Raw genomic sequence first — 25,349 nt, 5'->3', positions numbered from 1 at the left:
TGATTTTGATACATAATTCTAGCATTATAATACTCAATTTAGCAATCACTACACCTCAATGTGTCTACCTATAGGAATTATATATAAAAAGTTATAGGCCATGGTTAGCACTAATTTTATAATCTATTTTTTGATGTTGTTTTTTTATCTTATATCTGATATTTTCGTTTGATTTATCTGAATTTGTGTTTCATTTTGAGATAAAACGCTCTCTATTAAAGATAATTTTATGTTGACTAAGTATAACCACCTGGTGCGGCTAAATTTTTTCCCAATTTTATTTTCTAGGCTCAAACTTCAGATTTCTGATTAAGAAGTAATAAGTTTTTACCACTCTTTCAAAACCTAATTTTATAATCCTTTTATCTTTCATATTTACTAAGCAAACCAAAACACTCTATCTCTATAACTCTTTTGTTTGCAAAGTACAAAATATAAGGCAAAAATTTTGTCTTCTAATACTTTACTTTTACACTAGTAAGTTCCTTTGTTTATGCTTCATTTTTTAATTTTTTAAGAAATGAATAAATACTAGCTCTTGTTCAAGTATCTTAGGTCATAATCCAACGATACGGAAGATCAATGATGATGTCACACGTTATATTGAAGCAAATAGATGAAATAGAGGTTTAATATGGGGACTATGCGATAAAAATGTGTCGCAATGCTTAAGTTCTATAAGATGGTAGTTAAACCGAATATTTTATACGGGGACAGAAAGTTGACTATTCAAGAATGCACACGTTTAAAAGAAAAATATAGAAGAGATGAGTATGCTCAAATAGATGTTTGGGCATACTGATATGATTAGGAATGAAGTTATACTTGGGAAGCTGAGAGTGACCTCCGTAGAAGATAACATGAGGGAAGCAAGATTGAAATGTATTGTACATGTGAAGAGGAGGTGTGTGGATGTGCCAACACATATGTGTCACATAAGTTATGAGAGGTATAGATAGGTTGATGAAAAAATAAGGGAGGTAATTAGATAAGATATGACGCAGCTTCAACTTATTGAGGATATGACTCTAGATAGAACTATGCGGAGGTCGAATATTAGAATAGAAAATTAGTAGATACACGAGTGGAGAGGGATGTGATGAGCACTAGAATAGTATTATTTAGTAAACACATAAATTAAAATGAAAAGAATAACACTTTCACATAAAATGAGACGGAAGAAATTCGACCAAAACGATATTTTCACATTTACAACAAGTATTTGAAATACTCAAACAATATTTGAACACATGAAAACTCTCCAAAATTTTCAAGCCAATTTCTCTAGCAAAATGCTTGTTTCAACCACAGCATCCAAACACCAGTTCTGCAATTTCCTCAAGCATCCAACAAGGCAACCAGTTCGACGTTTCCCTCTCTTGCAATGTACTAAAACCAGGTGATTTCTCTCATCATTTATCACTCTCAAACCTAACATCGATACTGAACTTGTAAAGCTTTATGTTGTTAATTCGTAGATATTCGATGTTTTCTTATGGGTAAGGTTCTGAGTGACTGGAGAAAAGTGAAATTGGAGGGGAATGAGGGGATCCAGATCTGTAAATGTAGTTACTTTCTACTGCAGGAAAATTTGTTGGTGGTAGCTGTATAATCATACTCATATTTCTCAATTTTTTTAGTTTCGAGAACAATTTCTCTGCCTCCCGAGATAGGGTAAGGATGTTAGTACACTGAATATGTAGGATTAGCAATCTTGATTTATATCAAAACATATGTTGTTTTAATAAAAACCAAGGCTTAAACAAAAGAGAATACAAACCATAATGGAAATGGGAAAAGTTTTCCAAACACACATATATTTACATCTTAGCATATAGTACATAATATTTGAATGATTTTACAAAAAAAAATTGCACACATTTTACCACAAACTTATTTACATATCTGGGCACATAATATTAACAAAGATATAGAACGTACCACAAAATACACAGAAGCAAGCTTGCAAATCATGGCAAAATCCTTATTTCCACAAACAGAATAAAACAAAACAAGATAAGACAAACTCACACTTAGATAAATTCGAAACGCATAAGTAGCTTGACAGAGTTGTATTTATCTCCCTTGCGGCTGTGGAGTGGTACTGCTCGGATACCTTGTCTTAGTTCTGAAACAGGCAAACAAGTCTGTCCAGCAAAATCGTCTTTTTCAGACATATCATACTCATGAACTTCGACGCGGAGTAGAGCCAATTCAGGAACTGTTAATGGGAATTCAAACTGTTCATCCCAAGTTGGTATCCAATTGTCCTCAAGAGTCTTTGTTTTCTTCATTACAACATCAGCATCTACTCCAGCAATTCCTATCTGTATACATCCAAACCCGAAGTGTATTGATGGATTATTATCGCAAATACAGAATTAAAACAAGTCAATCAAATAATAATGATAATAATGAAGGTTAAGTATATCCATCTACCCTTGCGTAGAAGTCTGGAGGAGAGTATGCATCAAAGTGTGTGTGTTCGAAGTCATAATACCACCCTTCACCCATAAATACGGTGACCTGCTTAATTCAGGAAGCATTGGATTATTTGCATCAACATGATCAAACCGTACATAATCCAATAAGGTGAGCTATAAAACTAAATCCACTCAAGTACCTTCAATGTAGTTTTGACTGGCAAAGTTGCTTCAGGATCGAAGACCTTGTTACTGGGACCTGCTTTCAAAAGTATATCTGGTTTCTTAACGTATCCACAACCACCATTGGCTCTGAACATACCATGCATTAACCAAAGTGATCTTCCATAGCCCTGCCACGAAACACTTGTTTATGCATTTTCCTTAAGAAGACTATGACAAGCAAATTGATAAAGAAAACAATTTTGGGAACAATTAAAGTTATATAGTGAATCAAATGTAGAGTAGAACTTAGTACAAATAACCCACCGTCCAAGGAAGTGACCTTTTTAACTATTTTGCTTTGCTTAAAGGGGTGTTTGGCGCAGGCACGCCCCGGGGTTGATATTACATAGTCACACCAACTTTGAGCTCTCCCTTAATTGTTACGTAATGTTACTCCTCACCCAAGTTCATTTCCAGACAAATCATATAAAATATAATAGATCTGAGGCTTCAACTCAAACAACAACATACTCGGTGTAATCTCACAAGTGAGGTCAAGGGAGAGTAGGATGTACACAGATTTTACCCCTACCTTTGCGGCATAGAGAGGTTGTTTCAGATATTGGAATCAGAGCACATATTCAAGGGTGAAGAAAGCTTCAAATAAATTCTAATGTGATATGTGTCAGATGTCAAAAATGATCACAAGTGTAAAGTAGTCCCAGGATTTATATGCATGCTTGGGGGGTTAGGTAACTGCCTAACTGGGTTCTGATAGGTACTTATGATTGCTATGTCCTTCACCTTGAGAAACCAGAACAAAGATTAACAGTCCACTCATTTCCTCTAAATCAATGTTACATCATGAAGGGAAAGCCACATGTAAATCTTGTAATCATGAATGTAATATCAGCAACGATTTAATCAAGAAAAGGGTCACTGAGATCAAACAAACGCATAGAAGAAAAGATCAACTTTGCATTATGATTCTCTCTTATGAATGCTACCTCTTTTGATATCCAGGGATGAAAAGAGAAAATTAACCTGCATATTGAATGCCACCATTTGAGCTCCATGTGTCCATGCATTGAAAGGATTGTAATTGGATGAGTCAAAACGTATGCCCTTTGGGTATATTCTCAGAATGTTCCTCTGAGTGAACCTGTAAGCATACCATAATCACGCACAAACATTCTATTACATGTACATGGCATGAATAAATTGGTAAAATCTTAGAAAGCATGCACACGACTGCTGTAGATCAATTACATGAAACGTTATGAAAAGTAAATCTGCTACAATGTTCCAGAATTTTGAAGTATCAAATGAGTTGGATTGTTTCATTTGAAAATTCTTCGATCACGCATGACAAACAAGAACACCAACAACAATGACGGTGACATCTCAACAGCTAGTTGTGGTTGAAAAATCCAATGTCCATTTTGCTCCATTTGCACTTTTTTCTTTCCAATAATCAGTAATATGGGGTTCTTTGACACTAGAGGTTCTCACATTTACTACAGGCATACAAATCTCTAATATGAATAAAAAAAATCCTTGCAAATAACGAAGGTAATGTAAGTGTTTACCGGTATGACTAAACCTTAATCTCAACTATTATGTATGTATATAGATCTTTTGTTTCAATTGTGTATTATTATTTTTTTGGTCCACTTGGATTCAGAAAGATTTTAGGTCATTTAATACGCTTCCTTCACATGCTATATTTTTGTCTAGCTTGTCATTGAACCTAAACATCTACACTGATTGCTACATTTTAGGCCTCCCTCGTTTGATCACATAAAACAAAGCTAAGTCGTCTTTTCAAGTTCTTGCTCATTCAAGCTAAACTGTTTAATGGAGCAAAATAATACTATACCTGATAATTTCTTTTCCATGAGTAACTACAGCCTTTCCAAGTTCTTGCTCACTCAAGCTAAGTCGTCTTACTTTATCAGGATCAACCCTCAGCCAATCAGACAGTCCACCTTTCCCCTTTCCAGCATGAATGGCAATTAAACGCTTGTATTCTGGTGCTGTATTTTGCTGCGAGGTGGGATCTTCTTCATCATCATCGTCAGCTTCACCTTCATCAGAGTCATCCTGCTTGGTACAGTGACAGAATGTGGCAAAAATAGAGTTTAATTGAAGAAACTCACATACTCAAATGGGCCAAACTAATTAGTAATGCATTTTATTACACCTTATCATTGTATCTGGCTTTAATGTCTGAAACTTCCCTTCCCCAAGCTTCTGTATCATCCGTTCCTTTCGTTGCACCTGTTTCTTTAACTTCCTTCGCCTGAAGGTACTCTTTGGGTGGCTTAGTTGATATCAAAACACGTCTTTTCAGTGATTCTGGGGATGGAAACTCTTTCAAACATGAATCGGAAGTAAACAGCATATCTCCAAATGTTTGAGTGATCATCTATTATTTTTCCACAAAAGCATAATTAGGATCAATAAAGGTCATAATTCGTATCATGTCCAGAATGTGAACATACACACCTCCGCTGTTTTTGCCTGAAGAGCTGTAGTTAGATGATCTTCAAGTGTTATTACTACAGGATACTCAGAAACAGCAAAAGCATGTTCCTTGATAGACTTCAAACATTTGATGAGCGCAACTGGTGTGGTCAACGTTCTGTATGAAAAGAAGTACACTTACAAACTACAAGAAGAATGAGAAGTACAAGAATAATTAAGAGAACTCAATAATAGAGACATGTGTTTTGCTAACTCAAAAATTCACCCGAAGTTTATGAAATTCAAATTCCAATGCTAGTCCAGTAGAAACATAACACAGCAAAGCTTGAGAGAAACAATGACATACCCTCCATGAAGAACTTCCACATCATCTTTAGCGGAATTTGGCCATATATCCAATTCAATTACTCTTACACCTCTGTGCAGGGCCTGTATAATGGGAACATCACTGCAATCACTACTCAACTGATTCCCAGTTAAATAAGAATTGTGGCCTGTGTATATGAAGTAATGAGACAAAGGCGCATTCATATCTTGGTGAATCTGAAAAACAAAAGAAAAGGGGAGTTATTACTGAAAAGAAAACATCAAACATACTAGTAAATTACCTGTCTATTGCATCCTTTTAACTAAGAACATGTCTATAACATATGCTCACTTACTACAAACCTCCACAAGTAAATTAAAAAGCATTCCATAAAGATCAAATCACCTGACAATCAAATCTAAAAGCTTCTTTGATTCGATCCCTGTATTTGTGTTAAAAATTCATTTTTAATATGTATAAATAAACAATCTATTCAGAATCCAGTAAACAAAACTAATTATGGTTCAGAACCCATAAACTCAAACTTTTGAGTTCTGACTCCGCCTCTGAATCTGCTAGTTACTATAATTTATACACAAGACTCCTCTTTAAGACCTTTTAGAACCTTATAATTCTAAACAGGTCATGTTGAATGCATTTTGGTGCATTTTACCTTGAAATTTGATTATAGATCAAGTTCCAATACTTGGTCGCGGAGCAACCTTCCCTTCACCGGAAAAGGAGTGTATAAATGTTAAATGTTTGCTATTATCAGTGTATATTTAGTTTTGCGCACCGTTTACCCATTTGAGAACAAAAAATTGCACAATATTCATCAAATTCCTAAATGTTGCTAGCTTCATCAAAATCAATCACACAAAAATGTTTTTTCAGAACCAACATTTTCTGATATATCAAACACACAAACAAAATCTCAATTATGCACTCAAAATTAGCAAATCGAAACAAATTGAGCAACAGTATCTTACCCCAAGCTTAGAATTAAGAGGAGGATTGATATCAGCAAAAAGATATTTGAAGAATGCATCAAGATGAAGACCTCTCCTATGAAAAATATTGAGGATCTTAAGATCATGAAGATTATTCATAATAGCATGAGCATCCTCTAAAGTAGCGTTTTCCTCCTTTTGAACCTCAATTAAAAATCGATGTAGATTCTCCGCGCTCATCACTCCATTATCGGAGTACCGATTGAACAAATTCTTCACATCCGCCGGAGCCTCGGCGGCGACTACCCGGAACCGCCGCCGGAAACAGAAACAGACTCTGTACGTCTGTTTGGACATTATTGAAAAAAAAAAAAAAAAGGAGGAAAAACGGAAAATGGATAACGGAGAGGATAATTTTTTTTTCTTTTACAAGAGAAAAATGATAATTATATATTTATTTATTTATCTGAATTATAACGGTTTTTTCATTATTGCTTGGGAAGAGGGGAAGGTATAAAAGTTTCTTTTTTTGGTGGTTAATTTAGTACGCGTATCAAATGAGTTTGCATGATGGAAGCCAAGTCGATGTTCGATACGACGAAAAATATTTTTCGTAAAAATTTTTTGTTTTATAATTTTTTTTTTTTTTTGTCTTACGTGGTATATTTTATGACTTCACATAATTGAGGTGCTTGGGAGATATTTGGTCGTTATATAAGTCTTTACAAAAAAAAAAAGTTCAGAAGGATAATACGATCTTAATTTAGTTAAAATGTATTTCTGAAATTTCGATCATAGTATAGAAATACTAATGCATTTTTCGTAATATTTTATATCAATTTGATTGAATTCGATAGATTTTATTCTAATAGTTTAAAATTCAGGATATGTTAGATGGAAGGGTGGGGGGGGGGATGAGAGCTATAGGGTGTGTTACATGTGTGAAAAGCACAATTATACTATGCTTTAGGATGATTGTTACGTATTATTTAATAATATATCGTGTAATATTATATTATTCTAATGAATATAATATTTGAATAGATTGTATCGTTTTTTAGTATTATATATCTATAATTTGAATGATAAACTTACAATATAAGTATGATATATGGTAGAAATAAAATGAAAAGATAGAATAAAAAATAAAATAGAATTATTAAATGATAAGTAAAGATAAATTGCGAAGAAAATATTAAAACAATGACGCAATAAAATGGGTCGTTACATAAAATGGATTCTTCTGATTGTTACTTAACAATGAATTTAAAATATATGATATAAGATAATTTAAGTAACAATCTAAATAAATATTATATTTAAGTTAAAAATACAATACAAAGATAATAACATCCAAACAAAGTGTTATATGAAATCTCACTTGTGAAACATATTTTTCTTGTTTTCATCTGATAAGTTATTTTTCTCAATTTTAAGAAACTTATTATCGTGAAAAAGAATATTTTTCATTTTCTTTTACTTTTACTGAGTAATAAAATAAATAACATATCGAAGTATCGAATACCCCCAAGATATTTTCGATGAGTTCCAGGCATGTTGGATCCCACAAGTCCAATTTGGCTTTATTGGATTGGGACAACATTATAAATGCTTAGAACATAGAAGTAATATTTTTTAGGATAATATTTTTTTCTAAGAGGGGAAAATATAGTACATGTGTATCCAGGACACAAATGTAAACCCTCCAAATGGATGGTGATTTAGGGTGTGTTTGGGAGAGAAACGTTTTAATATTTATTTTTGTGTGTTTGATGCGTATTGAAAAAATATTTATATATAATTGGGATAATGCTCAAGTACCCTCTCAACTTATGCCTGAAATCTCAGAAACACACTTATACTATATTAAGGTCCTATTACCTCCCTGAACTTATTTTATTAATAATTTTTTATCCCTTTTCAACCTACATGGCAATATCTTGTGGGCCCAACGATGATTGACTTTTAAAAAAAAAACTAGTGCCACGTAGGCTAAAAAGGGGTAGAAAATTACTTATAAAATAAGTTCAGGGGGGTAATAGGACCTTAGTATAGTATAAGTGTGTCTCTGAAATTTCGAACATAGGTTAAGGGGGTACTTGTGCATTTTTCCTATATAATTTAAATAGTTACGAGAGATTGGGGTGGAGACGGAGATGGAAATGGAGGTGGAGGGTGGAGCAGGGGATGAGGGCTTATGGGAGTGGCAGTGTCACGGTAAAGATGATGTTTAAATGGAGAAGGACAGAATTATTGCAAATTATCACATGCGGAAATTATTTTCAATCTTTACATAAGAAAAGATATTTTTTTGTATTTTTAATAAACTTATTCTGTTAGTTATAAAAATCATTTTTCAAATCGTTTTAACTAATCAAAAATGAGAAAATTAGAAATATCGTACATATGCTTAATACGAAAGAAAGAGGGAGAGAGGACACTATACAAAATTGTCAAATAAGTTAATATAGTTACCTGAAAAATAATGTATGTATCTAGGATATCTTATTATTATTTTATATTTAGTATTCTATATCTATATTAAAATTCGATTAAAATAATTGATATATATATATATATATATATCAGAGCTCAATTAAAATGATGTATTCTATCTTTGGTTGTTCTTTATTGATTGGCTTTGCAATGAAAAGTCTATAAGCTTTTAAAGTGTCAATGCAATTGGTAACCAACCACCAATAGCTATTTAATTAGATCTGATGATTTATTACCAATAATAACAATGATTTAACCACACCTAATATATACCCCACTATTTTTATATTTTTTGATTTAGTGCTCCTTTTTGTATGATTAAACTTAACTCGAGCGTTATTATACGTATTATATTAGATATCTGATAAGTATTATCGAGAAAATATAAAAGGATTTTAAATTTGAAACCTTCCGGTTAAGAGATTATTTACGTAACTAGTTCGACCAAGCAAGGTTCAATATAGCTCTTAAGGTGGGAAAGTCATCGATTTCACTGACTTTTATGACCAAGTCTATGTAGCCTTTATCGTTTTTAAAGAGACACTAGCTATCGAGTTATTGACCTTAATATCCCCTTTTTAATTTATTTTTAGAAGTGGCGTATGTTAAACTCGAATCTAATTAATATATATTCAATTATAAAATATTAAACGTCAATTTCTAAAAGTTTTAGACCGTGATCAAAATATTTTTATCATTTACATTTTTAGCTTGTCCAAAATAGAGTCGTAGATCATAATCTAATTTAAAAAATCATAAGTAGCAAACAAAAGATTGTCCAAAAAGGATAACTAACAAAAAATTCTGGTAATATTACACTAAATTTTGGGAATTATTCCTTGGAATTTCCTGCAAAAAACAGAGGAAAAACCAAGAAAAAAAGAGAATAATTGATTAGAAAAATGAAATATTTTAAGAAAAAAAGAATCTGTTTTTGCTTTGGAATAAGAAAAGGTATAATTGGTTTTTAATTTGTTACCACTTCCAAAAAGAGAATAAAAATGAACATTTAATTGTAGAATAATTTAACTCATAATAATAAGTATAATAAGATAATACTTATTATTTAATTTTAAATATATTGATTATTTGATTTATACGAAAACAAATGAGGCCTTAATTCTAAAAGGGCCTCAAAATTTTCAGGTCTCGCGAAATATTCATTTTAACGTTTTTTTAATTTTTTTTAATCTAAAAATAGCACTCGTAACTTGTGATTTTATATCAAACAATTTTCCTATTTGATGATAGATGATTAAATAATGAAAGTAACATTTCAGAAAAAATCTCTTATTTATTAATATTGCTCTGTTTTTATTTTCGCATGATACCTGAATATTTCGATCATAACAAAAGATTAAGATTTGTACTTAAAATTATCAAACTTTCAAATGATATTGATGAAATAGAAGAACTATTATGACATATGAGTTACCTAATTTTAAGGCCCATTTATTCAAAACAAGAAATTGCCCAACTTATAAGTTTAAAATTCTAACATAATCAAATTGATTAATCCGAAATCGAACAGTAAGAAACCGAATTGAACCGTGTTATATGAGAGATTGAACCTTAATCAGAGTTTTCGAAATCTCAATCAAACTGCCCAGACGCTACCAGCAACGAAGTGACGGCCCACTTCGTTGCATCGGTAAGTTGTAGGCCCAAATAGAAAGTAAAGCCCATATAACAGCCCAATGGAAATCTCAATTAAAACTTTGAATTGGCCCAACTTTTATTTTTTGCAAAAATGAGGTGATACTCTATTTTACGTGATGTTGTTTGACTTTATCGTTGATACAGAGGTTAAAGGTAAACAAAAAGATTTTTGATATTTGTAATCTAAAACAAGTCATGACTCATGTATCTATGTGGCTAAATCATCTAAATAAGAAACATATTATCAATTATCGTAACGAATCACACATAAATTAGGACAAAGGGTAATAAATAAGACCGACCCCTCTTCCAATCTCATCATGACAATAAAGTGTGGCTTTGTATAAGACACGTACAATATATTAAGTGGAAGAAAAATGAAAGATCATGATTAGTGCGTTAGAACTCGGGCCAGAAAAATTTTTAACATCCTCACTGAACCTAATAACTTTCGTTCGAACCTAATACTTTCACTATCCCAGTTTATATAACTTACTTTCCATTTCGTCTGCTTAAAAAAAATGACACATTTCTACACTAAGTAACCATTTGAATTTAAAATTACCAATTTTACCCTTAATGAAATAATTTATAGCCACACAAATATCTATCACTCATTTTGAACTTCGTGTCAAGTCAAACTAACTCATATAAAATGAGGCGGAGAAAGTATATATATGAAAATTCATAAAGTTTAAATTCCGAATTTGTTCCCGTATATAAAAATGCACTTCTTTTAACTCTAAAAGAAGACATGTTGGGGCACCCAATTCTTCCGCGTAACAAAGCTTCTCCGTGTATAATTCGTGTATACATCAATGTCATTATTATTTGTTTAATCAAAACTTTAGGTTATATTTTTTTTTTTAATTTCTTACATTTGTATAAAAAGACAAGAAAAGGATATTCCAACACAGACAAATTAAAGTGACTGATTAAATAATTAACATGAGATAATAAGTACTATCAACATTTGGATTATTGTATGAGTGTTAAATTAAAGTTTATACTAAGATTTTTATTATGTTATACGTGGCTTAAATTCCCCAAGATAACACTCAAAAATCTTAATTGGGGCCTAGGTGTTTTTAACTTTTCACCAAATGTTTTGTTGATATTGTGGAAGTTGCTTCAATAAGGTCTTTATCATATTGTTGAAATTTTTTTGAAAAAAAAAACATTTGATATCAGATCAGCGAGAATATATATGACTTTATATAAAAAGTTATATACGGAAAACATATTATATTAGGATAGATAATTAGTAGCACTAGAGATAATTGAGTGTTGTATCTTTTTCTTTATGCATACTAACTAAATACAGTATTACTGATCTCGTAGTTTCCTTCAAATTCGTTATTTTTTTACTTCAAATATTGTAGTATTTTGTAGGTACTACTACTTTTTTTTTTTGTCCTTGTCAAACTATTGTTTTGTCATGCTCACTATTCTCTACGATATTTTCCCATAATTTTTCTACTTATATTTATTTTAGATCTATTTTGAATTGTTTATTTTTTTCGATTAATGATTATTAAAAATAACTTTTTTTATCTCTCAAGATAGATAAAGAACTCTATCGGATCAACTTTCGGATATATACAACGATAGTAAAATAATTAAAAATAACCAAACACTAATCTAATGTCACATGCATGCTAAAAGCCTAATTATACTTTTTTTTACTCCTCTTTTCTTAGAAAAAAAGATTAAAACTTCGTCATTGCTTTTGTCATTAACACAAATGTCACAAGAATCACACTATAAAAAAGATCATGGATTAGTTGACCAAAAAAAGGAGAAATAAAGGAAAATAATAAGTCTCATTTTTTATGAGATTGAATTATATATATATGTAGATATCCTTTGGCTAAAATGAATTCATTTTTTTAATCGACGAGTTCAAAATACAAGTTTAAATAAAAAATAATGAATATACAAAATCCATCTATAATATGTATATGGTTATGCATAATGAGTGTATAATCCATATACTAATTAGAAAGAAAAAAAATAACTTTGTTCGACTATTCATATAGAGATCTCAAAAATATTTATGTTACTTACTATATACAAATTAAATTTAAATTTATTTATATTGTATAAAAGTCTAAATTCACGATAAGCACTATATATTTTACCTTGTCCGCCCCTTTCTTGTGATATTTATATTATATTTTCATTTTTTCCCCCCTATTATAATGTAAAAAAATCATTTAAACAACATGATTAATGAAGAATTGCACAAAAGCAAGGTCAATACGTAAATAAACTAACAAGAGTTAGTTTTTTTAATTTTATGTTTAAAAATCACATATAAATGTATATAAAAAGTTAAAATCGAAAAAAATTCACTCTTGAAATTCAAAAGATGCTCATAAATTTAGTTAGCGAGTATTGAAAAACTGAATTATTTTTTGCATCCAAGAGAATAATTTAGTGGTAAATGATATGGGTTGAGCATCGTCATCAAAAAAGTCTCAGGTTTAATTTTTAGTAGAGCTAAAAATATTAGTATCCAAGATTTGTTAAACCTTAGATAATTATCCCACTATTTTCTAGAAATAAAATAAAATCGCATATAGTGTTATTAGCAATTTATGAATTAAATTAAATAAAATAACTAAATAATGTATTAGATAAATTAATTTTCAATTCATAAACTTATTGTATCTAATACCGCATGCCGAATAGATCCAAAGTAATTTCTTATCATCGGTTCTAGATTTGGTGGAGATATTATCAAAGTGACTTCTGTTTTGAAAAAGAAAAAAAAACAATTAATCAACTTTGGAAAAGAAAAAAATCAGGTCTGCCTGAGATTTTTTTGTGTTTTTTTTTTCTCAATAATATCTTCCCTATTTATTAAAGATTTTCCAAATGTCTAAAAAAACTAAAAAGACCTAGGTGGCATATGCATATATTACATAAATATAATTGATTTTTTTTTCCAGAGGAGTAAGTGTTTTTTGTCTTTAATTTAAAGATTTTAAATTTGAATTTTCTGGAGCATAAAGTCGTCTTTATTAAGAACACCTTAGCCTTAATGTGAGAAATTTTTAAATTTTAATTTTAATTTAATCGAACTCTAATATATATACCAGACGCCGAATAGAAAAAAAAAAGTTATATAAGTTTTTCAAAAATGAGTATGAAAAATATGTTTTGATCAGTTTCTGGAACGTCTGGGGGTACGTAGCAGCCTTTCGTTTTCTTAAGTCAATGAGTTGGAAAGAAAAATCTAAATTATGCAATAAATAAATAAATAAATAAATAAAATTCATAAGGTTTATTTTGGGGTAACCAACATGTGAAACGTGGCAATTAAAAATTTATTTTTTCCATCGAAACTAACCACTTTGTATTATGGTAACAAGAAAAATAGATAATTAAAATCACAGTCGGAGTCATAATTTTATATAAAAGGGGTTTAAAATTTGTAGAAGTACATAATCGAAGGGATTCGACATCCATTATATATACATATAAATTTATTGTAATCATGTATAAATAATATAATTTTCCGCAAAAGGGGGTTCGAATAAACCCCCTTGTATGAAGATAGTTCCACCCCTGATTCAAATGTACGCTTGGCCTCGTGTATAATTCAACAAAGAAATAGAAAATTTGCTTGTTAATTTAAAATCGAATTAAAATTACTTAATTTGTAATTTTACAACCTGCATAACTAATATGAGTATAATTATAAGAAGGATTTTGTGTAATATTAATATAATTGAGAAAAGATCAAACATACTCATATATTATTAAAGATAGTTTAAATATAATCCTCTTTAAACTTTCGATTAAACTATACCCCTTAGCTATTCTGTTGTATTTTGGGTTCAAATATACTCTTCCCACTATACTTTAATTTTAATGAAGAGACAAATATTAAAACTCAAAATTAAATGACTCATCCACATTTTTAAATACCCGATTCTTTAATTTATTTTTATTTTTTACCCCTATGATATAATATGAATTATATTTAAAATATCTATGGTCAAGAGTTTGAGAGTCTTCCTTTTCCTTAATAAATCCACAAAAATATATTTTTTCTTTGATGATCATATATTTAATGTGTTGATTTTATTTTGTTTGAATTTTAATGTATATGATGTGTTGACTATGTAAAAAAAAACTTTATTGCACTACATTAATTAAGAAGAAAAAATTGTTACATTTTGTATTTGCAATTTGTCAACGACTCTCTCTCATGTATAAATATTATTTTTACACTTCACAATCAAAGGTGTGCTTTGGCTTCATTAGTAAACTAGATTTGAAAATTAATTTAATTGCATTTTCTCTTCTATTTGCAATGTTTGAATGAAGTCATGAACATATAAGATGTTAATATTTATTCATTAGATATAATATATAAATAAACATCTTACTCTGATTTTAATTGACAACTAAACATCCTAATTTTGAGAATAATATATATCTAAATATTTCAACTCTTCGTATTCTGTCTCGTAGACATTCGACGTTGACGTGACACATGAAATTTGAAGGTATCGAAATGATCATTTTATAAATTGAAATATCAACTGATATTGTAGAGACGAATTAAGATATTTAGATATACATCTTCCAAAATAAAATATTTTATTGTTAGTTCACAGTTCAAACCAAGTTAACATGTCTATATATATATTATGTGCCAATTCATTGTATATTAAAGATGGAACATGGTAAGAAACAATTAAACAATTTTTTCTTGTGATACAAGAAAATGATAATAATTTTTTTCCTAATCTTTATCTCTTCTTAAATTGACTCATAAAAAGTTATAAAAGCTTCTTAGAACTTCATTTAATTTATCAATAATTTTAGACCAAATTTTTTTAAAAAGGTCAAATAAAAAAAGACTATAGGAAATGGAGTATATAATTAAATAATATTTAGAAATGTATGTCTAGAAGCAATGCCTTCTAGAAGCATAGTATTTTCCAACTTTTGTTTCATAAAAACGTTAAAATATAATGAAATTTCTTTGTTGTTTCCATTTAGTAAGACGTAAAAGTCTTATTTTGCTTTCCATATTTGCCTACTTTATCTTATTTACATATGTCATATACTCATATATTATACTTTTTAAAATATATTTATTTTTAATCGTTAAATTCTTAACTACTTCAAAAGAAAATGATAATATCGAGAAAATGTCCAACGTGAAATTACCAATAAAAAGTTTGTTTGGAATGTTTACAATCGACAAATCAATTTTTGATTGATTTTATCGAAAATTTATGTTCTATTCGCAAATATTAAATCATGTTAAGTAGAATTTAAATAATGAAGAAGTAAGAAGTACACAACAAATTAAATTTTTGTATTTGATAGAATTTCATCGATTCAATTTTAATTTTTAAATTATTTACAGCAATAAAATAATATTAAAAGACAGAATTATAATAATTTCATCGATTCAATTTTAATTTTTAAATTATTTACAGCAATCTAACAATATTTAAGATAGTCTTACTATGGAGGTAAAGTTGTGATAGAAAAATTGATAAAATAATACTAACAACATGTTGGCAAATAAAGGTATATTTGGACTAATATTATAACAACATGAAAAATATTTACCTCAACTTTGGACCATATCATAAAATTTAATGACATATTTGACAAAATAAGTCTCCAAATAGTCTCATGACAGCTATGTCTCAATCTCAAATATACTTATAGCAAAATCCAATTGTAATTTGATTAAACTATGAAACATAAATTTATTTTACAAAATTTTTGCATGTTACCACATGGTGTCAACCAAATTCCAAGACAACAATCATATTATTCTATTCTCTATATGTTTCAATTTAATTATATGGTTCTGACTTCTGATTTTACATAAAATTTAAAAAAACAAAAGTTTACTCCTCAGAAATTTCCATCTAATTTTTAATTTTTAAATTATCGTAAATGATATGCAAATATTTATCTTCAGACATACTTTTTAAAATATTAGTGCTTCTATCGTGCAAAAATTATAGTATATATGCCCTTTAACTCTAGCAGAAGACCAAAGAAGGATACGCAATACAATCTTATCCGTTGATCTAATATTTAACAAATATCGGATCTATGAATAAGATTATGACAAATGTACGTCAGTGAGTATAAAATGTATACATATATGCTCTAATTTTTGAATCATAGATCCACTAATGTATCAAAAGTATGACGGAGAATATCCGCAAATCATTATGATAGTTCGAGAGCATATTTGTCATTTTTCCCTTCTATCTTTTTAATAACTCGAATTTATAACTTTATAAGAGTGATTCAAACTTACAATCTTAAAATTAAAGTAAAAAATATTTACTATCCGAACAACGAAGTTGAAATCAATCTAGTTAATTAGGAATAAACTATTCACCATTTATCATAATTTTTTGAATAAAGACAATTTTCAGTTGGTCCAATATTATTTCATCTTTTCCAATATTGGCGGCTGTCCATTGTTACAATATTCATAGAACTAGATTAGGTACATTAATGTCCAGATGAATCAATTTTTTTTATTTATTAATTTGACTTATTTTTTTAAGTTAAATTAGATTATATTAATTTAATATTTTAAATAAAAAATAAATATTTTAAAATTATATGAAAAGTAGTATAAATTATAAATTTTTGTATATTTATAATATGATAAAAAAATACATCTTAAAATTTTAATCAAAATTTTTATAATATGACTTTAAAAATAGAAATTACGATAAATAATACCAGACGAAGAGAGTAGTATATAAATAGTTATGTATATAAGTCGCAGCGAGTCATAAATTACTGACGTTTATCGTGAAACTTATTTTAAGCAAATTATACATTGAAGGTGGGAACTTTCTAAGGACGGTTTTGTATATAATTCAATTTATTAAGTTGTTTTAATAGTTAAATAAAATTTAAGATGATAAAATTGTGAGGTTCAAGTGTCTTAATTGAAATTGTGCAATTAAGATATTTTGTACAATTTATAGAGTAAGTTAACACAATAAATAATTACAAAAATAGGTACATATGTAGTTTTATAAAGTTAAATTTTGAATTTGGAACCTTTATATCACAAATAAATTAAGTAGCGGTTGAGATCTTATTGACATGATTATGACTTTATTTCTTAGTCAACAAACATTAATTTAATTTTGACCTAAAATGAAGTTAATTATGGTGCTAATTAATTAACTAATGACTAATCTACCTATTGGAGGTTCTAGCATCTATGCAAATATTGAATATTAGAAAAAGCAAACATTATCTCTTTTGCAGGGTACAACACAGTGAACGAGTCGAAATTTTTATTAAGCAAATTATATATAATATAAATTACATCTTAATTAAACGTCAAATCGATCAAAATCTTATAAATTGGTTAATGAATTAACATACTAGTGCGTGTAATTCTTTTGTTGGTACAAATTATAGTGATGGAATCACAAAATTTACCAAGTAAATTTAAAATATAAAGAAATAAATATATAAATTAGATAATGAAATTCAATATTTACGGTATGTATTTTTTAAAAAATATTTTTACATATATACAAGAGTAACTAATTTTCTTCTTTTAATGATTTCTCTTTGAATAATTTCAAATCCACGAAGGTGGCTAATTAGACCTAATATTTTGAGGGTAATTATTAGTTGTGATGAAATTAAATAAATAGAGAATAATGAAAATTATTGTAGGGTTTCATATAGAAAGAAAAAAACAAATATTCAAATTAGTGATGCTACAATTGAAATAAAATTGTTTTTTTTCTTCAAATTGAGTTTTTTCCTAAAAGTCAGATTGAGAAGTTTCTAGAAAGAATTATAGCAAATTTTGTTTAGAATTTTAAAAGAGAAAATTATATAAAAAATCACACGTTTAAATTGTCAAAGTCATCTTGCTAAAGCGATTTGCACATATTTTATAGATGAAATCAGAATTTTAATTTTAGCAATTCTGAAATTTTGAATTACGATTTTTCATGTTAATTACTAAATTCTGAACTTAATATTTGTGTAATTAGTTTTAAAAAGATTAACAAAAATTTATCGACTAAATCAGTATTTTGAACTTTTAACTTTGCCTCTATTTTCAAGAAACTTAGATATATATATAATAAAAAAAAAGTTTGATTATTCAATTAAGATTTTGTTATTCAATTTTTTGATGTTGAATATATATGTTATAATTCTAATTATAAATTTAAATTTACTATTAATTAGTATAATTTTAGTGAATTTTAAATATTAATTAGTTGATGGAACACAAACTTTGCAACAGTGAAACGCCACCTCCAGGCTCCAAAATTGACTTGTATAAGTATTTAATGCTAATTAAATATTAATAATTCATCAAGTCTATTAATGTGAGATTCTTTTCCCTTTAGTGTGCATCTCAAAATATTATGTCAATTTATATTTTAACTTCTTTTTTATTTTTATTATTTTAAAAATAATATTTTCATATATCGAACAAATTGTAGTAGCTAAGTTGATTTATTTGAATTTTTTATTATATTTATGAGGTTTCGATCCCCTATTTTAAAATTCTTCCTATATATAATTACGATATTGGAAAAAAATTAATATTTTCTCCTATTAATACTTTCTTAGAAAAATGATAAAGTATATACATATTTAACTTTACAAGATTAAAGAGAATATGTTAATGTCCGTTGTGATATATAATTTTATTTTATGATAATAAAATTCTAAAATTGCTTAATTTAATTAAAGTTGGAGAAGGAAATCAAAACTATTTAGGAGTGTAAAATTTATTAGTTTATTTAATCCATATATATAAAAAAGTATAATACATAAATGTATCGTTAAATATGATATCAACTGATATTTATACTTTTTAATTTTAAGTGTGCACACATAAACTATCACATAATTAAACAAGTAGATACACACGTCCTAAAAACTAATTGTGTGAGATGCAATTGTCCTACATGGAAAATCACGTGAGATTTTTCATGCAGAATACGTGTCTATTTATTTACCTTTATAATACTTCAAATGCTTATTTGTACACACATCAAATTAAAAGACATAAATATCAATAAACACCAAGTTAAATGACACATACATTTGTAATTTATACCCTATATAACAACATTTCAGTATCACAATCAAATCTTTTCTGAAATCCATTTTTCATGTTAAGTTATATGATTCATTCTCTATAAATAATACTCTAACAACAACATTACTATAAAGTAATTTGAGATTTTGATCTCTTTTTTTAAAAGTTTCTTATTCTATATTCGAAACTTATATTGCAGTTAGTCCATTGAGATGAAATAATATTTTCTAAAAAAGTTATATCTAAAAGTTCGAAATCAAAACTTCGAATTAAAGAAGAAACGACTCCGACACTATATCTAACAAAAAAAAAAGTCTTTTTCGTGTAATGTTATATGATTCATTCTCTATAACAATATTTCGACAATAACATCATTATAAACTTATTCAAATTTTCGTGCCATTTATCGTATATTCTCAATTAATTCAAATTTATGCCACGATATATTCGTAAAAAAAAAAAAACTTAATATCAAAAAATAAATTAAAAAATTTAAAATCGAAACATCTGATTAAGAAAAAAACGACTCGTACGATCCTTTGGTGGGTAAGATTTATGAAAGTTAATTCGGTTAGTCCACATGAAGAAACCCAATAAAGCAGCTTCCTATATTTGACCGATACCTTAATGCGTCTTATATTTCAATTCATCTTCTCAATATTTTCTCTGAGTCAAATCATCAAACACTTGGCCTTCGTTCTCAAAATTCTCCATTTTCCCACCATTTTCTCTGCACCAAAACCTCAAGAATCACTCTTCTCGAGATGGGGTTTTTGAAAGAAGATAGAAAAACCAAAGTTTTGAGATGGGTCAAAACTCTTTTTTTCTTGATTTCTATGTTGATATCACTTCTACTGTTTTCTGCACCAATTCTTATTGTAATTGCAGATACACTTCTTCCTTCACTTTTATTATCTGCTTCAATTTCACCATCTTCACTTTCAATTCAATCTCTTTCTTCTCACTTAAGCAACTATGATTTTCGATATTCACTTGTTGATATCCCTCTCATCTCCATCGTTAGGTCCGTCATCATTCTATGTAAGTTGGTTCATGATGGAAAATATCTTTTGTTGTTTTAGTTAATAGTAAGTAAAATTTTAGATTAATTTGATTCAAGCATTTCGTCGAACGGGTTATGATCAATTAGATAGGTGGATGGATGTTGTATTTTTGAATTGTTTAGTTCAGATTTTGATGATTTTTTTGATAAATTGAGTAATTTTGGCAAAAGGGTTATGAAGTTATGATTAATTGGGATGTTGAATACTGAAAAGATTGAATTTTTTTTTTGTTTTGATTTATAGGTGTTTATAGCTTATGTGATGGACCAAGGTTATCAAGAGGGCCATATTTGGGGATTGCTACAATTTGTTCTGTTTCATCATTGGTGTTTGTGTCCTTGAAGGCTTCATATGTGTTTGCACATAGTTCGAGTATGGATCGAGGAGGATATGTTCGAGTTATGGAGATGGCGTTGTTCGTATGCTCGTTAGCATTGGCTGTTGCTCATGTAGTTGTGGCTTATAGAATTAGCTGCAGGGAAAGAAGAAAGCTTCTTGTTTACAAGATTGATATTGAAGCTGTAAGTTTATTAATCCTCCTTGATCTTAGCAAATTTGAATTTTGGTGATAGTTGAAAAAGTCACATGGCCAGTTCAGCAAGTTCTTTATTTACTTGAGATAGTACAACTAATTTGAAAAGTGGGGACTAAGGAAAATCATGTTTAGAGACAACATGGATATGGAATTGCAAGTTGTTTGGGTCCACTAAGGTTGAGAAAGGAAGACAACCTTTTTGTATACATGCTTTCTTGATCAATACACTTAATGGGAAATTTGAATATAGAAATTGAAATAGGACTCTTGATTTTTCGAGTCTTGAGAGGAGCCCTTCGCTTGAGCTAAGGGTCTTTCGAAAACAGTCTAGAGGTAGTTGTAAGGTTTGCATACTCTCTACCCTCTTAGACCCCACTTAACGGATTTCATTAGGTATGTTGTTCTTGTTCAAACCTTGATGGACCGTGTTACTTGGTGTGCCTGTGCTTGTCTTGGTGGGAGGTAACAGTTACACGTGGATTTAGTTGAGGTGTGTGTGAACGGACTCGAACACTATGGTTGTTAAAAAAGGAGGAGACTGAGAATACATGGTTTTTGTCCTCTTGCCAACTGCAACTTCCATGTGCCTTTTGACTTGGTCACATTTGGTTTGAACAAGTACTTACTAAGATATTGATTTACTCTCCTTAATTGATTAATTGTAATAGAAATATGTGTTCATTAATCATGATTAAGTGCTAAATCTTGATTTAAAAAAGAACATGTCACTCATTTATTAGGTTTTACTTATTCTTATTTTCTGTTATTAACTAACATATTAGCACATGAATGCAGGTCTCAGCATTAAAAACCGGATCTTTTTATCGATATCTTAAAGTAACTCCCTTCAGAAAGACTGAAGTAAAACTCAAATCTACAGAATCCATATCCACATGAAGTTATTTTATTTTCTTTGGACCAAATCCAGTTTCCACAGTGCAGGTTTCAGGTAATTAACTATTGTCGTATCATCATCTTATCTGCTAGTTCACTACATTTTGTACGATAAACCATTAGCTACCTCGAGATTCATACTCATAGCTTGTTTGACGAAACATTCAAAGCCTTTTTATTTTCAGAAATGCATCTTATCATAAGTATCGGAAAGTAACAGTTGTGTTTCGATTAATCAATTTGAAACAACACTTCTGCAATGTTAGAGCAGTAATTTGTGTTCTGTTAAGTTCTCAAATGTGTTTTTCGGGAACAATTACATTTTTCATCTTCCGAAAAACTTCTCCTACTGCTCAAAAACACTTGCCAAACATCTCAACTCAAGCTCCCAAAACCTGCTTTTTGTAAGAAATGTTTTTCGAAAAAAGTACTTTTGGAGAGTAGCCGTTTGTGTTTAGCTAATCAATTTGAAAAACGCTTTTTGCCCGTATTAAAGTAGAAGCTTGGCCAAACGGGCTATCAGATTACTCTTTTATGAATGAATTAGTAGTTTCCTTTAATCTTTTGAGTCATGGTACATAACTAACTGACTGTTTTTACATTTTTTTCTGTTTTTGCAGATATATCCAAAGGAGATCTGAAGTCTTATTGGTAAAGAAAAATAGTCTATATATGTATACTATAAAGTATATAAAAAGAAAAAAACAACAAACTTTTATGTATATGTGTGCAAATGTGGTGTGTTCTGTATCAGCAATTAGTTAAATATAGATACAGTGATACAGGACAAGAGCATTATGATTCAGCACCCATTGCTCTCTCTCTCTCTGCTTACACAACTTGTATAGATATTTGTTCTATTTTTATGCCAATTGTGTTTCATAGATTAGAAGATAGAATTTCTTGTTTTGTCATCTATATAAATTCAAATGTCATCAACTTTGATATTTTTTTAATAATGTTACTTGTTTTAAGTTATAGTGTCTACATCATATCCTTTGAGGTGTGACCTAACGTGGAATACTTTATGCATGAGATTGTACTTTTTATAACTTACACCCCGAATAGCTCTTGCAAGTTCTCATCTCTTATCTATTAGAGTGACCCTAATTTGCTTTAGGGTGAATTCTTCTTACTGGTTTTTTTAATCGTGATTTCTTGAAGGTTTCATTCTTTTTAACCGTTTTCTTTTTCAAATTTGAGCTTGCAACTTGCAAGAATCTTACTCACATAGAAGTCTCGATTTTATATTATTTTATTTGAGACGAAAAGAATAGGATCTACTTTTTTGGCGGGAAATTGTCCACCTTTCTATCTTATCCACACAACACAAATTTCTTCTCATAATTTAAAGAAAAGAAATTAAAAAAAGTAGTCTTTATTACATAACACAAGCATGACTCAGACATAAGTATTGCTAACTCAAATGTCAAAGGGTGGACATAAGCTTTTAAAAAAGCTAAAAGTGTAAAAATGAGACTTTTTGATGGTAGGGGTTAACCAAATTACAATGGTGATAAAATTTGGGACGAAAAACTTGTAGTGTCTCTCGATATCTGAAAGGAAAAAAAACCCTAAAATAAAACACTCTTGCTTTTGCGAATATTGAAGCTCGACTAATTCAAATTCGTATTGATAAATCTTCTTTTGAAAAAGGGGTGATGATATTGTAGACAATTTCATATCTCGAGATCTAACTCGAGACCTCTACATAAAAATGAAAAAACAAGTGTTTAACACTCCACAAGCCTTTTGGATGTGTTACAAGTGGTTTCTAGAAAGCTAATACAGATAGATATAAACAAAGATATGAATAACAATAATAATATATATCTTAGTTGTCCAATTTGATAAAAACTAGTAGTAGTATCAAAGAAGATACAATATCATGACTTTAAAAAATGTTAAGCCAAAATTAAAAAAAAAAATATTAGAAAATAACAACTAATTTAACAATCAACAATAAGTCCAATAATCAATAATATGCTCTATAATTTATAGATAAATCAATAATTAGTACTTTATATAATTTAGAGAATCTATTAACCACCTCTCTTGTTGTATAATTTTTTTAGAACCTTTTTTTTGCTAGACAATTCAAAAGTTAATAGCTAGGCTGTATAGCTTTAAAGAGTGAATAATTAACGACCCACCATATGATAAAAAGGATTACAACTTGATATATAGCTATATATGCTACTTAAAAAAGCAGAATGAAAAAAAATAATAATAGAATTTTACAGATCATATTCATACTAAAAAGTCTTCTATAATGAAAAAAGATAATGCCCCTCTTAAGTTTAAATAAGTAAATAATAATATTAGGAGAATCGAAAAATTGAATTGGACTGAATTTAAACGGTCAAAATAAAATGAGTTAAGTATGAGCTGGTTATAAATATTTAGGTCGAAACGAGTTGAGTTAACAAAATACGCTAAATGATAGGTCATAGCCAACTACAACTTTTTTTCTTTATTATTTGTTTTTTGTTATAGTTTAATTATCTAATGATCCCCTCTCCCCCACCCCCACCCCCACCCTTATTATGTCAAATTAACAAACAAAAGAATTCTTTTAAAAAGTATATTGACAAGTTTTATCATAAATTAATTTGAGTTGCGTATTAACCTAATATATAATATGCATAATACGTATTATCTCAAGTGGGTTGTAATTACTTTTTGATCCTTAATCAAAGACCTCAAATTCTAGTCAAGTTCGAAACAGAGTCGTCTTTATTAAAAAACGCTATGATACTTCCTGACTTGAATTCAATTTTAGTCAAATCCTAATATAAATACGCAACATCGGACTAATACCTATAACATCCCTCACCCCACCCCATGAATTAGTTAGTTGAAACGTTATGAAACTACTACCTACAATATGTCCATGGTCCACCTCAAAGTTTAATTATCCCCATACCTAAAAATAACTAAACTTTTATTGCACATGAAGAAATTTGGACCACTTGAAGATCAAATCCATTAGGGTTTAATAAGAAGATTTTGCCTAGTACTCTAGTAGCTCAAGTCATTAATCTTGATCTATGTTGCTTGTAATATCCTACACATGTGGTTTATTAAGCATACACAAATGGCTATTATTCAGTGTTTCATCCAGGTCGGGTTCGAGCCTTACGTATGAAGAAAATCCTGTTGGGAGCGCTACTCCTAAATAGGCCCTGCAGAGCGTGATTCGAATTTAGTTATAACTCCAATATGGGCTCGAGACGCCAAATGGGAAACCAATATATATATATATATATATA

The 25,349-nt window shown here is 29.1% G+C and overlaps 2 protein-coding genes across 2 annotated transcripts; one reads left to right on the top strand and one right to left on the bottom strand.

The window, feature by feature from the left end:
* Positions 1-1,800: 1,800 nt before the first annotated feature.
* LOC107020453 (phosphoinositide phospholipase C 2-like) lies at positions 1,801-6,817 on the bottom strand. Its single transcript, XM_015220821.1, has 9 exons — positions 6,372-6,817; positions 5,422-5,618; positions 5,097-5,232; positions 4,792-5,016; positions 4,468-4,691; positions 3,633-3,750; positions 2,624-2,776; positions 2,440-2,526; positions 1,801-2,327 (listed from the first exon to the last, which is right to left on the bottom strand). The coding sequence occupies exons 1-9, from the start codon at positions 6,687-6,689 to the stop codon at positions 2,034-2,036; spliced, it is 1,752 nt and encodes a 583-aa protein (XP_015076307.1). The 5' UTR covers positions 6,690-6,817; the 3' UTR covers positions 1,801-2,033.
* Positions 6,818-20,175: 13,358 nt separating this feature from the next.
* Positions 20,176-23,022, top strand: LOC107018867. Its single transcript, XM_015219451.2, has 4 exons — positions 20,176-20,625; positions 20,892-21,169; positions 21,979-22,132; positions 22,698-23,022. The coding sequence occupies exons 1-3, from the start codon at positions 20,349-20,351 to the stop codon at positions 22,078-22,080; spliced, it is 657 nt and encodes a 218-aa protein (XP_015074937.1). The 5' UTR covers positions 20,176-20,348; the 3' UTR covers positions 22,081-22,132; positions 22,698-23,022.
* Positions 23,023-25,349: the final 2,327 nt, after the last annotated feature.

This window comes from Solanum pennellii, chromosome 5 (assembly GCF_001406875.1).
Source record: "Solanum pennellii chromosome 5, SPENNV200".
Classification (NCBI taxonomy): domain Eukaryota; kingdom Viridiplantae; phylum Streptophyta; class Magnoliopsida; order Solanales; family Solanaceae; genus Solanum; species Solanum pennellii.
Note: the sequence above shows the minus strand (reverse complement) of the source record. Positions and strands in the feature narration are given on the sequence as shown.